Source organism: Caenorhabditis elegans, chromosome V (genome assembly GCF_000002985.6).
Source record: "Caenorhabditis elegans chromosome V".
NCBI classification, from domain to species: Eukaryota; Metazoa; Nematoda; class Chromadorea; order Rhabditida; family Rhabditidae; genus Caenorhabditis; species Caenorhabditis elegans.
In genome coordinates, this window is record NC_003283.11 from 12002383 (window position 1) to 12013913 (window position 11531).

Sequence of the window (11531 nt, forward strand, 5' to 3'; positions counted from 1 at the left end):
AACCTGTGATAAGAATAGTGATAACCTAAACATTGACGTACATGCATCTTTATGATAAACATGTCATATGACAAGTTAAGCAGGTCAAAGTTAATAGCTCGATGTATTCTAGTTAGTATAACAGCTAACACACCAGAGCCAAACTAGCAAAATCTGTTTGAATGTTTGTTTTTAAATTAAATATCAAACATTAATTAAAACAAAATTGATAGACTGGTATGTACTTTAATCCAGATCGTCAATGCCATGCAATCTCGCATTATGGTCGCGTGTGACGTCACATTATCTTAAAACACGGATGTTTTTTTCGGGAACCGAAAAAACGAGCTGATAATTGTAAGGAAACTATTTTCAGTTTAAAATTGTACTGCTGGAAAGTTGATATGACCAGGATAGTACGAAAATACACCTATTAAAATGTTCGAAGAATTATTGGAACAGTCTATTACTAGGGATTATATTTAAAGGCATAACACTATGAGAGCACAAAATATAATATTCTTTAATCACCTCTACAACTCGTTAACCCTGCAAATTTTCGCTTTCAAAGTCCAAGTTTAAGCAAATAATTTGAATTCTCCCGCAAACATGCACGTGTCTAATCAGGCCTTTCACTTCGAAATGAAACCGGAGCTAGTAGCGAAATGCCTAATTCTTATCAGCAATATTCGAGAAAACGCCAAACTTCAAAAGTTATCAGTCGCTTGAAACGAAAAAACTATAAAACCCCTGGTAAGCGCTTGATAAATTGGTCGACTGTCGAATTTCCCAATTCTCCAGCCAATCGAAAAATGGTAAGGCTTAATTTTCCTGAAGTTTAACTTCAGTTTCAAAAACTTTTCAATTTCAGAAAACTGCAATTGCTGCTCTTCTTGTCGGCCTTGTCGCCGTCAACGCCTACAATGTTGAGGTTAAGCACGGAGATGCCATTCCAGTTGAAGCTCAAATGCTTCGTGGACAGGAACTTGTTGATTACGTCAACAAGGTTCAGACTTCCTTCAAGGCTGAGCTCGGATCATACTTCAGCTCTTACCCAGATACCATTAAGAAGCAATTGATGGGAGCTAAGATGGTCGAGATCCCAGAAGAGTACAGAGTTAGTAAATTTGAATATTTTAAAGATTTTGAAAAACGCTTCCCAAAAAATACAGATTTCTTTCAAACTAATTTATCCTAATGAAATTGTTTCCAGGTTTTCGAGATGACTCATCCAGAAGTCGAGGATGCTGCTGTTCCAGACTCATTCGATTCCCGTACCGCATGGCCAAACTGCCCATCCATCTCCAAGATCCGTGATCAATCATCCTGTGGATCGTGCTGGGCTGTCTCTGCTGCTGAAACTATTTCTGATCGTATTTGCATTGCGTCAAATGCCAAAACTATCCTTTCCATCTCTGCTGACGATATCAATGCTTGCTGTGGAATGGTCTGTGGAAATGGATGCAATGGTGGATATCCAATTGAAGCCTGGCGTCACTATGTTAAGAAGGGATACGTTACCGGAGGATCTTATCAAGATAAGACTGGATGCAAGCCATACCCATATCCACCATGTGAACATCACGTCAATGGAACTCATTACAAGCCATGCCCATCCAACATGTACCCAACTGACAAATGCGAACGCTCTTGCCAAGCTGGATATGCTCTCACCTACCAACAAGATCTTCACTTCGGACAATCTGCATACGCCGTCTCAAAGAAGGCTGCTGAAATCCAAAAGGAAATCATGACTCATGGTCCAGTTGAGGTTGCATTCACTGTCTACGAAGATTTTGAGCATTACTCCGGAGGAGTCTACGTTCATACCGCTGGAGCCAGTCTTGGAGGACATGCCGTAAAGATGCTCGGATGGGGAGTTGATAATGGAACACCATATTGGCTCTGTGCCAACTCATGGAATGAGGATTGGGGAGAGAACGGATATTTCCGTATCATTCGTGGAGTTAACGAGTGCGGAATTGAGGGAGGAGTCGTCGGAGGAATTCCAAAATTGTAAATCTCGAAACATTGTGTTTGTGATTGCAACTTCAATGCCTATTGTACAATATGTATTCGATTTATAAATATTTGAATTATTCTTATATTTTCTGTTAACATTTGCATACAAACTTGAATTACATATTTTTTTGTCAAGATTAATTCGAATTCTGTTTCTTTTGTTCCAAAATTCAAATTGTTTGAAAAGGGTTATTATAATATAATGCACAGAACTTGTACTCCCAAAAAATTGTATGAAAAATATATGTTCATTGAACAGATAGTAAACGAACAAAACAAAACAAAGTAATGACATAAAAAATAAAAAGGGATAATGAAAATACAGAATATGCAATAAGTAGATACTGCATCATAAGAACAAAATCAGTTGGAAGACTTGTTAAATCAGATACTCCCAATGGCCAATGATTTGTTGATAACATTAAAATCTTTGACATTCGATTATGAGTTTCTGATTTTATCATATCAATATCATTTCCAAAAAGACTTCGATCCATTACTTGACTTATTTCCACTGATTCTATTGCTGCTGAAATAATGTGATTTTTTTAAATTTTAAACTTTTCAAACTAAAACTCACTTTTCATAAAAACTGAATATTTTGGGAATATAAAATTTGGCACAATAATGACAAGCAGCAGAATGGCAACACATTTAGACAATGCCTTTGATGGATTGAGAATAGCTGTCAGACATATAAAACCGACGATCAGAGCAAATATGGGAAATATGACATGAGCGAGCATTTCAATTTTGACGCCATTCATTTGTATGTAATTCCAAAGAAGTACGTTTTTGGAAACATCAGTCACCAGGAGAATACCGGCTAAAAAAATCTGAAAAAATACACTTTTTAGGTATTAATTTATATATTTTTTGTTTTTAAAGGATTAAAGGACGATCCGTTCTTCAAGTGCTATGAACTCTGGGATACAGGTACACTGCCTGGTGGTAGACTCAAAAATGCCACAAAGGCTATGCCTATTTGCGTTCCTTCAATGCTGGCTTCAACATTTCTAAATACAATCTACTCCTATTTTCCCAAGAAAACTCAAACATATATGTACATATCTTTCTTTAATTGTATGTATGTATGTAGGTAACATTCGAAACTAGTTACGTCTGCTTTTTTGTGCCTATGAGAACGCACTCCAAAGTTTTAAACGTTTTAAGCAACATAGCTCATTAAACGTTAAATTCTGGAAAGTACATTTTTAAAAGCGTAGATGAAGCTCAAGACTACATGTATTTTTATTGTAAATCTACATCACATAATGTCTAGATCAGTCTAAATTTCTTCTGAGATAAGGTTTTTTCCATGTGATGTTGCATATATAAAAACTGGATTAAAAGATTTTCAAGAGAGCACACTAGGAAGTAATGAACACGTCTTGAAACTTACTTGAGCATAAGAGAGTACACGAATATAATAAATAGAAGAATCAAAAACTCGAATTTTGCGTTCATAGTCCCTGATCGCAAAATTGCTATTTGTCTTGGTTAAATAATCTCGATAGTAGTCGGTGTAGTCATCTTCCAAATACGGGCGATTCAACGCGAACGGACTTCTGAAAACAATGAAAAGATGTCCTCGAGGATAATTTTGGTGTCAACTACTCGTTTGTTTTGTTTGAGTTTTGCGCGGTAAATTGTAAATTCTTTAGTAAGTTATGCCCTGTAGGGGAAAATGTGGGGTGGCCTTGAATATTGAAATTAGGGTTGACGTCTTGGGAACAGATTAGCGCTTTGGCGGAATAAATGAACAAAGTTGAAATATTGGCATACGGTATTAATTTAGGTTGTGAAGATAAGTATCTAGTTAGAATTAAGTTGAAGAAATTTAGAAAAAAAAATTTATACATACGACATATTGTGTTTTTTTTTTTTAATTCACTTCTACAACTTTAAGATAAGAGCTCATTTATGCGAAATGATCTGGAAATGGAAAAAAATTCACAGTATTTCTGTTGTATAATAAATTTTTAAGAAATCCTCATCTACTGCAAAACATTAATAAATGTATCTTTAAAAATAATTCCAAGTCTACAAAAGACCACCATTTTTCAATTCAATTACCTGTAGGGATATGCAGTCGAGTAATAAATTTGCCTGTTCGGATAAAAACCATTATAAAGTTCCTCTTCCATTTACAGACTGCATCAATGCTGACCAATTAGAAGCACTGATCTCTGTCACACTGTTGGAAGTTTCTGAAGAAAAGTGATTCAAGAATGGTACAAATGGAAAAAGATCTTTGTGGGACAACACGCAATAAAGCATTTATGACTCTACTGTCAAGAAATTTGGAATTGGGTCGGAAGTGAAATGAAATCAAATAGAGAGACGTTAGATGAAAAGGTTCGAGAACAAACTATTAAATAAACGACTGGATTAAGGTGATGATTTATTACATCATCTCAAAATAACAAATATGATTAAACACGATGACCTAAAAACTTAATAATATTGGTTTAATTTTATTTTGGAATACTTGCAAAACTGCAGTCATTTCGAGGTAGCATCTTGACCGACTTTTTATGGTTTGGCATTTTTCAAAGATTAAGAGAATTCCTTACGTGTTATCTGAAGTTACTAGTGAACATTTCTTTGAAGAATGTCCTTTAAAAAATTTGAAAAATATAGCAATCGTTAAAATATCCCGATTCCGAAAATAAATTTTGCCGGTTTTGACTTTTAGGGTTCAAAACTTTATTTTTTCTAAAACTGTATTAAATCCCGCATATTTCAAATATGTAATGAAATAATCGAGACGCTGAGTAATGTTTTAACTGACTACTACTATAAATAAATACTTTTTTGGGTTATAAAATTTATTTGTGAGTTGTTATGATTGTAGAGTCATTAAAGAAAGATTATCAGACTATAACCAACTTTGAATTAATATTTGTAAATGCGTAATATTATTACGGCACAGTATGTATTGAAAAATTCATGAAAGTGGGACAATGCGGTTTCAAAGATGAAAGTACTTGAAGCGCCAATTCCACTTGAATTTACAAAACATTTAAATCAGAAAAAAGTGTAATTTTTTGCCCATCAACTTAAATATAAAATGAACAGAACATTATTGTTTGTGAATAAACAGGAAAGAGAATATAAATAGCTTGAATGTAATTATGTAACTTGACAATGAAGACAACGATTTTTAGCCGGAGAAGCCGCCCGGCCGAGTGAGCGGATCGAATAGAAAAGCGAAGAAAATTGTCGGAAAGAACGGAAAAAAGGGACGGAGAAGAAGGACGGCATGGAAGGAAAAAGTGAAGGCGGAGCGACATGACGATTAGTGGATTTGTAACAAGCATGACTTTTTGGATCACAAGTCAATGGGAAAGTTTTTGGAACGAAGCATGAAAGGGAACGGGTCTCTTGTTCTTTTGAATTCATTCAACTGTATCATTTTGCATAAAATCCTTTCTGGGAGGTGTGATTCTTCAATCAGCACTTTTTGAAAGGTGGAAAGTTTACCCGGTGAATAAGGAATTCTATCAGCAACTTGAAAAAATAGAGTTCAAAACTACAAAAACGTTTTCAGTTTCCAGTCCCGTATTTTCAATCTATCATCAATGAACTCTAGTAGCTGTGCCAAATATTTGGCCAAATTATAGAAGTACATAGGTAACTGCGACTGAGAAAGGGTTTATGGAAAATTTACATGTTAAAATAACAATAACTGCCTCTAGTTTAAACAGTTTTACTGAAATTATTTCCTGATTTATAATAATTATGAACACTTCATTTTCTTTGATATCTTAAAATCTAATGGAAACCCTCAAAAAATTTGACTTCCATAAGGTTGTATTCGTAAAACATTTGTTGGATTTAAAACCTTTAAAATACAAAGTGAAACAATGAGAGTTTTGAGACATTTTGAACGAGCTTTTTTCATATAGAGTAAATAAGATTTTTATTATTTTAACGGTACAATTTGACAGAATTAATGAGAACTGAAGCAGGGGTGTGTGGAAAATCTACAAAACTGTGGATTTCTTGATGATAATCCGACTTTTAAAATCAAACATTATATGGGTTAACAACTTCTAGCTAGTTTTTAGATCCTTTTAAAACTTGCAAAAGTCTAAATTATTGTCCAATTAATTAATTATTGTTCTACGTTTTCTTTTTTATGTTTTATTTTAAAAGTTTGGTTATCCCACCAAAATGGATGATTTTGCCGCAGACATCTGATGTGGATCATTTGAATGAGGTTTATTCAAAAGACTTCAGAAGACTACCGTAAATTATAAGTTTCACAAACTTGGATTTCAAATCGTTAATCATAGGAAACAAAGAATCAAAAAAACAAAATTGTGAAAAGTCAAGTTTAAAGAAGTGTCAATGGAGAAATCGTCAAGTTGTCTGAAGCGAACGACCATGAAAAGAAAAGATGCATCCAAATCTCCCGAATTGTGGGTGGGTGTCAAGAATGGCAAAAAGGTGTGAGAAGGTCAATCAATTGGTCCAAAAGCAGGATGTCGAAATGAATAAGGGCCATACAAATACATACAAAACTTCTTCTCTCTTGACAAGAAAGGCCAATGCACGCCTATTGAGTAAAGGGGCGGGGCGAAATTAGAATATGTACCTATATTTACGCCGTTTACAACATGTCAGCTTGTACTATTTCTGGGTCATGAATCTTTTGTGGCAGATAGTTTGTTGTTAAAAACGAATACACTATTTTATTTGGTTTTATTAAAAATTATTAACTGGCTTGTATATAATTTTTTGTGACATTGTTATTTACATTCCAAAAATGGCAAGGTTTCACCCGTAATTTTAGAATTCGACCAAAAAATTTCCTAATTTCTTGAAAGATCGAACACGCAACACTGCTTGAATTTCATCAAAAATCTAAATATTTTTGAAATCGGGCCAAATTTTCTGGATTGCTTGATTTTCATCTCCAGTAATGTTGGAGTATATAAGTGTATTTAAAACTATCCTGAAGCCATGAAGCCCCAGAAGATGAAGCATTTGAAAAATACAAAGACTACTGAATTCTTAAAATAAATAAAAAAAAGTTTATATAAAATGGACGTATAAGGAACCCGACAGTCATTTGGTTGTTGTCAAGTGTCCGTTTGTCCGTGCGTCAAGTACCAGTCTATTTGTTGTGTAACTAACACGTTAGCAAGAAGATCTTCACAATGTTTATTATTCACACCTTACGAATACTCAAACAAATAGACACGAAAAACGTTCGTGTCAGGAACAATTACACATGATGGTATTATTATTCTTTAATTGTAATTAATTGGGCACATTTCCAGTAACATATCCTTGAGCATCCAGCTGTCGCATGTATGCTTGCCACTCTAATTCTCCTTTTTTCCATTGCATTGAGTTGACATGCCCGTTTTGTCGATTCACACCACCGCCTGAAATAATAGATAGAAAAAGGTATAGGTAAAGAATAATAGAATTGGTCATAAAAGCTAGGGAAAAAAGTTTTGAAAAGCGTTGAATTGAAACGAGAAAAGACGAGCGTTGAAGCATTAAAAAAAACTACAAACCTCCTTGACTGGCGACTTTGTAAACCTGTTTGATTGCGGATTGCGCTGGAAAATGCACGTTGTCCGTGTTCCCGCCGGGAACCGTTCTAATTTGTGTTTCACACGCAATAATTAAATGATAAGTTAGGCTAAGAGCATGTTCGATAGACTCTCCACAAACAACGAATCCGTGGTTACGAAGAATCATCACATTTCGATCACCCAAGTCACGGACGAGCAACGCACGTTCCGCTTCGTCGATCAGGATTCCCTGGAAAAAAGATGAAATGTCAAGGGTAATTTTTGAATTTGAAAAAAAGTTGTTGGTGATTTAGAAGATACAGTAACTCTTCTATTGGTATTACATGCAATACGTATTTTTGATTTGGTCGTAGAGATAAAAGACTATGAAGGATGTGGTGTAAACAATGTTATCCTTAAAATGCTTTAGTGAATCAACTTTGATATTTTAGTAAGTGTGTAAAATTACTTACACGATATTCATGATATCCAACATCTCCAACAATCATTGACTCTTGACTAATTGGAAGAAGTCCACACTTTTGAGCCGAAACAGCAACAACTGATGGATGATGAAGATGTACAACACACTTAACCTCTGGACGACCATTATGAATTGCCGAATGAAGTACATAACCAGCTTGATTCACTCCAAAATTAGTTGAACCACCATCAATTACAGTTCCGTCTAGATCTACTTTAATAAGCGACGATGCACTGACTTCACTGTACAGTTGTCCAAATGCATTAATGAGAATTTCGTCTGGGTCAGTGGAAACACGAACCTGCAAAAAAGGAATAAATATTGGTAGTTCCGTGATTATCTTAAGTTTAAAAAATCTTGCTTATATGATCTTTAATTATTTCTATTTGATTTAAATTTTAGGGACGGTTTTTGTTGTTCTATAGATTACTATAGTAACAGGTTTTCTAAATATAGAAAACTGGCGCAGCTTCCAAAAAGCGTGCCAGATTAATGGCGCCATCGCTCAAAAAAACAAAATCTGCAATTTTTTCTGTTTATTTATTTATTTTTTTCAAAATTAGAAGACTTATGTGACAGCCGTTCTTTGCAACTTTAAACCTTTCAAATAATTATTGTCACTATTTTTTAAACATTTTTCACACACACACATCTTTTTATTTACTTTTTTTATCTTCCGGTGTAACTCTTTCTTGTGACAAATAAACAATATTATTATTATTATGACATACAAGGAAAGTGCTTGTGCCGTTTTATGAACTTTGACCAATTTAGCAGAGGAGCACCCGGAATTGAAGAAAGTTTGGATGAACAGTTTTCCGTCAATTTATTTTTAAAAAAGTTTTTTTAAGTTAAAAAATATTTTGAAACAAACAGCATTCTCGGAAACACCCCACGTTGTCCAAGTTCACAGGGCACCAAAATTTCTAAAATGGTCTGAAAATCTTTTCAGACCGAGCTTTCTCAAGCTGAAAAGGGTCCTGTGTAGCTAAATTTTTGTAGAGACCTATTTAAAATTTGAATAATACTGATGGAAAATGTAACAGAAGTATTTTTTGGCGTATGGCTATTACTTAAGTAGCAAAACTTTTAATACCAAAACTAACCGTGATATGATTATAAATTCCTTGGCTCCATCTAAACAGATCAACTAATCTGTAGAGAGATGCTAATTTGTTTCTCTGTGTCAATTCTTCTGGATCATAACCATCATCATCTTTTAAATCAGCAATTGGTGTGATATGTGGATGAAACATTGGAGCAGGAACAGTTGCAGTTGAAATAACTCCAGCAGAGAACATATCGTAATTTTGAAACTTTCGATTTTGTTGGTTAGGACGATTGACTACTGATGTTTTTGATGGCTGAAAGAAGACATATAAATAATTAAAATTGTTTTTTGAATCACTTGAAAACAAATCAAAAACCTAGGCGGTCACGTTAGTCAGAGAATGGAAAGTGGGCGTGGCTTAAGATAGTGAAAGTGATAGAAGAGAAGAAAAAGAAATTGGGAAAATGATAAGATACCTGTATGTGAGGAGATAGTGCCCGATTATTGATTGAAATTTCGGCGGATTCTTCGAATTGTTCAACTTTTACATCTCTGAAGAGCTGCTCAGATTCTTGTCTGCCTTCGAATTTTGGTACAACGAATGAGTTAATTTCATTTAACTGATTATTTGTCGAACTGGTAGATTCAATTGAATAACGTGCTCTTTTTTGATCAGAAGCTTCATCACGTATTGGTAGGTCATCATAAAACCTGTTTAAAACTGCTTCAGAATGTGCTTGTGAGAATGAAGTTCCGGGAATATTCAGAATTTTTTGAATTTCATCTGAAGTTTGTCGTCTTAAGATTGCTGGAGCATTTGGTTTCGGTATTTCGTGACCTGGTTCAAACGTGTAAACTATCAAAGATGGTAGGCAATTCTTATTTTGACTTTCGATTTTCACCATTCGATAGATCTAAAAAATACGTTTTAAATAAACAGGATTTATTGTAAGAATACCTTTCTGTTCAATGCCGGACACGAACCCAAAATACTGACAAGAATTCTCAAAATATGAGTTCCATTTGTTTTAATTGCTGGAACAAAGTTTCCTGATTCATTGACACGGTAAAAATATGAATGTTGGCGTTCCAGTGTTCTTCTCGTTGCTGAAATACTTTTTTTTTGAAACAACACAAAACGTAGCTGAAACAACAGTTTATACTTCCTGAATATTTTAAATTCAATTATCTTCTTTATAAAACTCCGAATTTTTAAGGTTTCAATTAATGGTACAGTTTTGGTTTTATAAAACGTATTTATGTTTCAATTAATCTTTCACTTCCACTTAATCACTTTGACAGCTCAATATCTTTGTTATCATGGGTTTCCTCAAAAACTGTTCAACTATGAAAATATAGAGAAATATTTGACCCACATTTTTACTTGGCGAGTTTTCGGAATTTTCAAATGTTCAAACTGAAAAACGAGAAATTCAAGCAAAACAAATTAACTGATAACATGTTGCACATAATCATGACTTTAAAAAAGTACGACAAATCCTAGAACGCATTTACCTGTGCCCACAACTATATAGAGCCAATGCTAAATGCTCACCTCCAATGTGATATGGTGAAAAGTTATCAAGATGCAAAGTATCTTTATCGACTTTTTTGTCCACCACAAATACTTCACAACTAGTGAATCCAGGTTCTAGTGGGGGACTACTGTTGACAAGTTCTGGATAAAATCTGAAATAATTCAAATTTAAAATTATTATCCTCAATTAACCCATACTCTGCTGTTTGCATAATTGAAATGTAGTCAACTCGATTCTTTTTCTTCGGAAGCAACAGACATTTTCTATTCGAAACTTCTGCTAATCTCTAAACAATGTATATTTAAAATATTGAAATTTTCACAATTTGATTCCCTTACTTGAATCAGAAAATTATATGAAACATTTTTACAATAATTTCCATCGTTGTTTGTATCATCATCACTTCCATCCGACATATTATTTGATGTCAGTATCTGTAAATAGAATGTATTCAATTGATAACAAAATATAACAAAAACACATCAAAAATTGATGCATTAATTCTCAAACATACAAAAGACAAAACCCATAAAAGTCGTACAAACGTTTGGAAATGCCGATCGATTCTTTCCAATGTAGTCACCAAGTAAACACTATTGACCACGGCCGCACAATTTCATCGTTGACGGCCATCCAGTGAGGGTGCCCACTCGTCCTACGTCTCTCACAAATTGTGTACAAATGGTGAACAAAGAAGAGGGATTGAACAACTCTAGTCATGAATGAGTTTTTGGAGTTTATTCGTTTTGAAAGTTTCATATTTATAGCAGTATGAAGATGGCACTTATTAGATTCACTGTACTTTTTTTTTGAATTTTAATATCAAGTGTTTATAATCATGATTGATTTTTTTGAGGTCCTATCCCAAACATTTCAGTTTTGTGTGGGCGAAAATTAGTTGTGTATTGAATTAAAAATTACAA

The 11531-nt window shown here is 34.0% G+C and overlaps 3 protein-coding genes and 1 non-coding gene across 5 annotated transcripts; 2 read left to right on the forward strand and 2 right to left on the reverse strand.

Annotated features, from left to right (window-relative positions):
- The first annotated feature begins 670 nt into the window (after positions 1-670).
- Positions 671-2202, forward strand: cpr-9 (Peptidase C1A papain C-terminal domain-containing protein). Its single transcript, NM_001383417.2, has 3 exons — positions 671-794; positions 851-1096; positions 1193-2202. Exons 1-3 carry the CDS (start codon positions 792-794, stop codon positions 1997-1999), a joined length of 1056 nt encoding a protein of 351 aa, NP_001369965.1. The 5' UTR covers positions 671-791; the 3' UTR covers positions 2000-2202.
- Positions 2203-2228: 26 nt separating this feature from the next.
- Positions 2229-4213, reverse strand: F57F5.3 (ABC transmembrane type-1 domain-containing protein). The gene is made up of 4 exons (NM_073611.4): positions 4078-4213; positions 3404-3569; positions 2582-2837; positions 2229-2530 (listed from the first exon to the last, which is right to left on the reverse strand). Exons 1-4 carry the CDS (start codon positions 4146-4148, stop codon positions 2250-2252), a joined length of 774 nt encoding a protein of 257 aa, NP_506012.1. The 5' UTR covers positions 4149-4213; the 3' UTR covers positions 2229-2249.
- Positions 4214-7157: 2944 nt separating this feature from the next.
- Positions 7158-11024, reverse strand: add-2 (the record flags this gene model as incomplete). 2 transcript variants are annotated; one of them, NM_001047665.4, is made up of 9 exons in its annotated part: positions 7158-7400; positions 7536-7785; positions 8009-8320; positions 9126-9383; positions 9547-9984; positions 10029-10177; positions 10626-10759; positions 10806-10894; positions 10947-11024. In NM_001047665.4, the coding sequence occupies 9 exons, from the start codon at positions 11022-11024 to the stop codon at positions 7273-7275; spliced, it is 1836 nt and encodes a 611-aa protein (NP_001041130.1). The 2 variants fall into 2 exon arrangements, with proteins under 2 accessions (NP_001041130.1, NP_001041131.1); NM_001047666.5 differs by lacking the exons at positions 9547-9984; positions 10029-10177; positions 10626-10759; positions 10806-10894; positions 10947-11024 and having other exon boundaries at positions 7273-7400; positions 9126-9320.
- Positions 9595-9836, forward strand: anr-15. Its single transcript, NR_102080.1, has one exon.
- Positions 11025-11531: the final 507 nt, after the last annotated feature.

What these genes read in the sequence shown, in the direction of transcription:
- cpr-9 (NM_001383417.2), top strand. An exon ending in AGATCCCAGAAGAGTACAGA is followed by an intron (nt 1,097 to 1,192) that starts GTTAGTAAATTT and finishes AATTGTTTCCAG; the next exon opens with GTTTTCGAGATGACTCATCC.
- F57F5.3 (NM_073611.4), bottom strand. Translation starts at nt 4,148, where the DNA reads ATGGAAGAGGAACTTTATAATGGTTTTTATCCGAACAGGCAAATTTAT. An exon ending in TCGACTGCATATCCCTACAG is followed by an intron (nt 3,570 to 4,077) that starts GTAATTGAATTG and finishes CATTGTTTTCAG; the next exon opens with AAGTCCGTTCGCGTTGAATC. An exon ending in ATATTCAGTTTTTATGAAAA is followed by an intron (nt 2,531 to 2,581) that starts GTGAGTTTTAGT and finishes ACATTATTTCAG; the next exon opens with CAGCAATAGAATCAGTGGAA.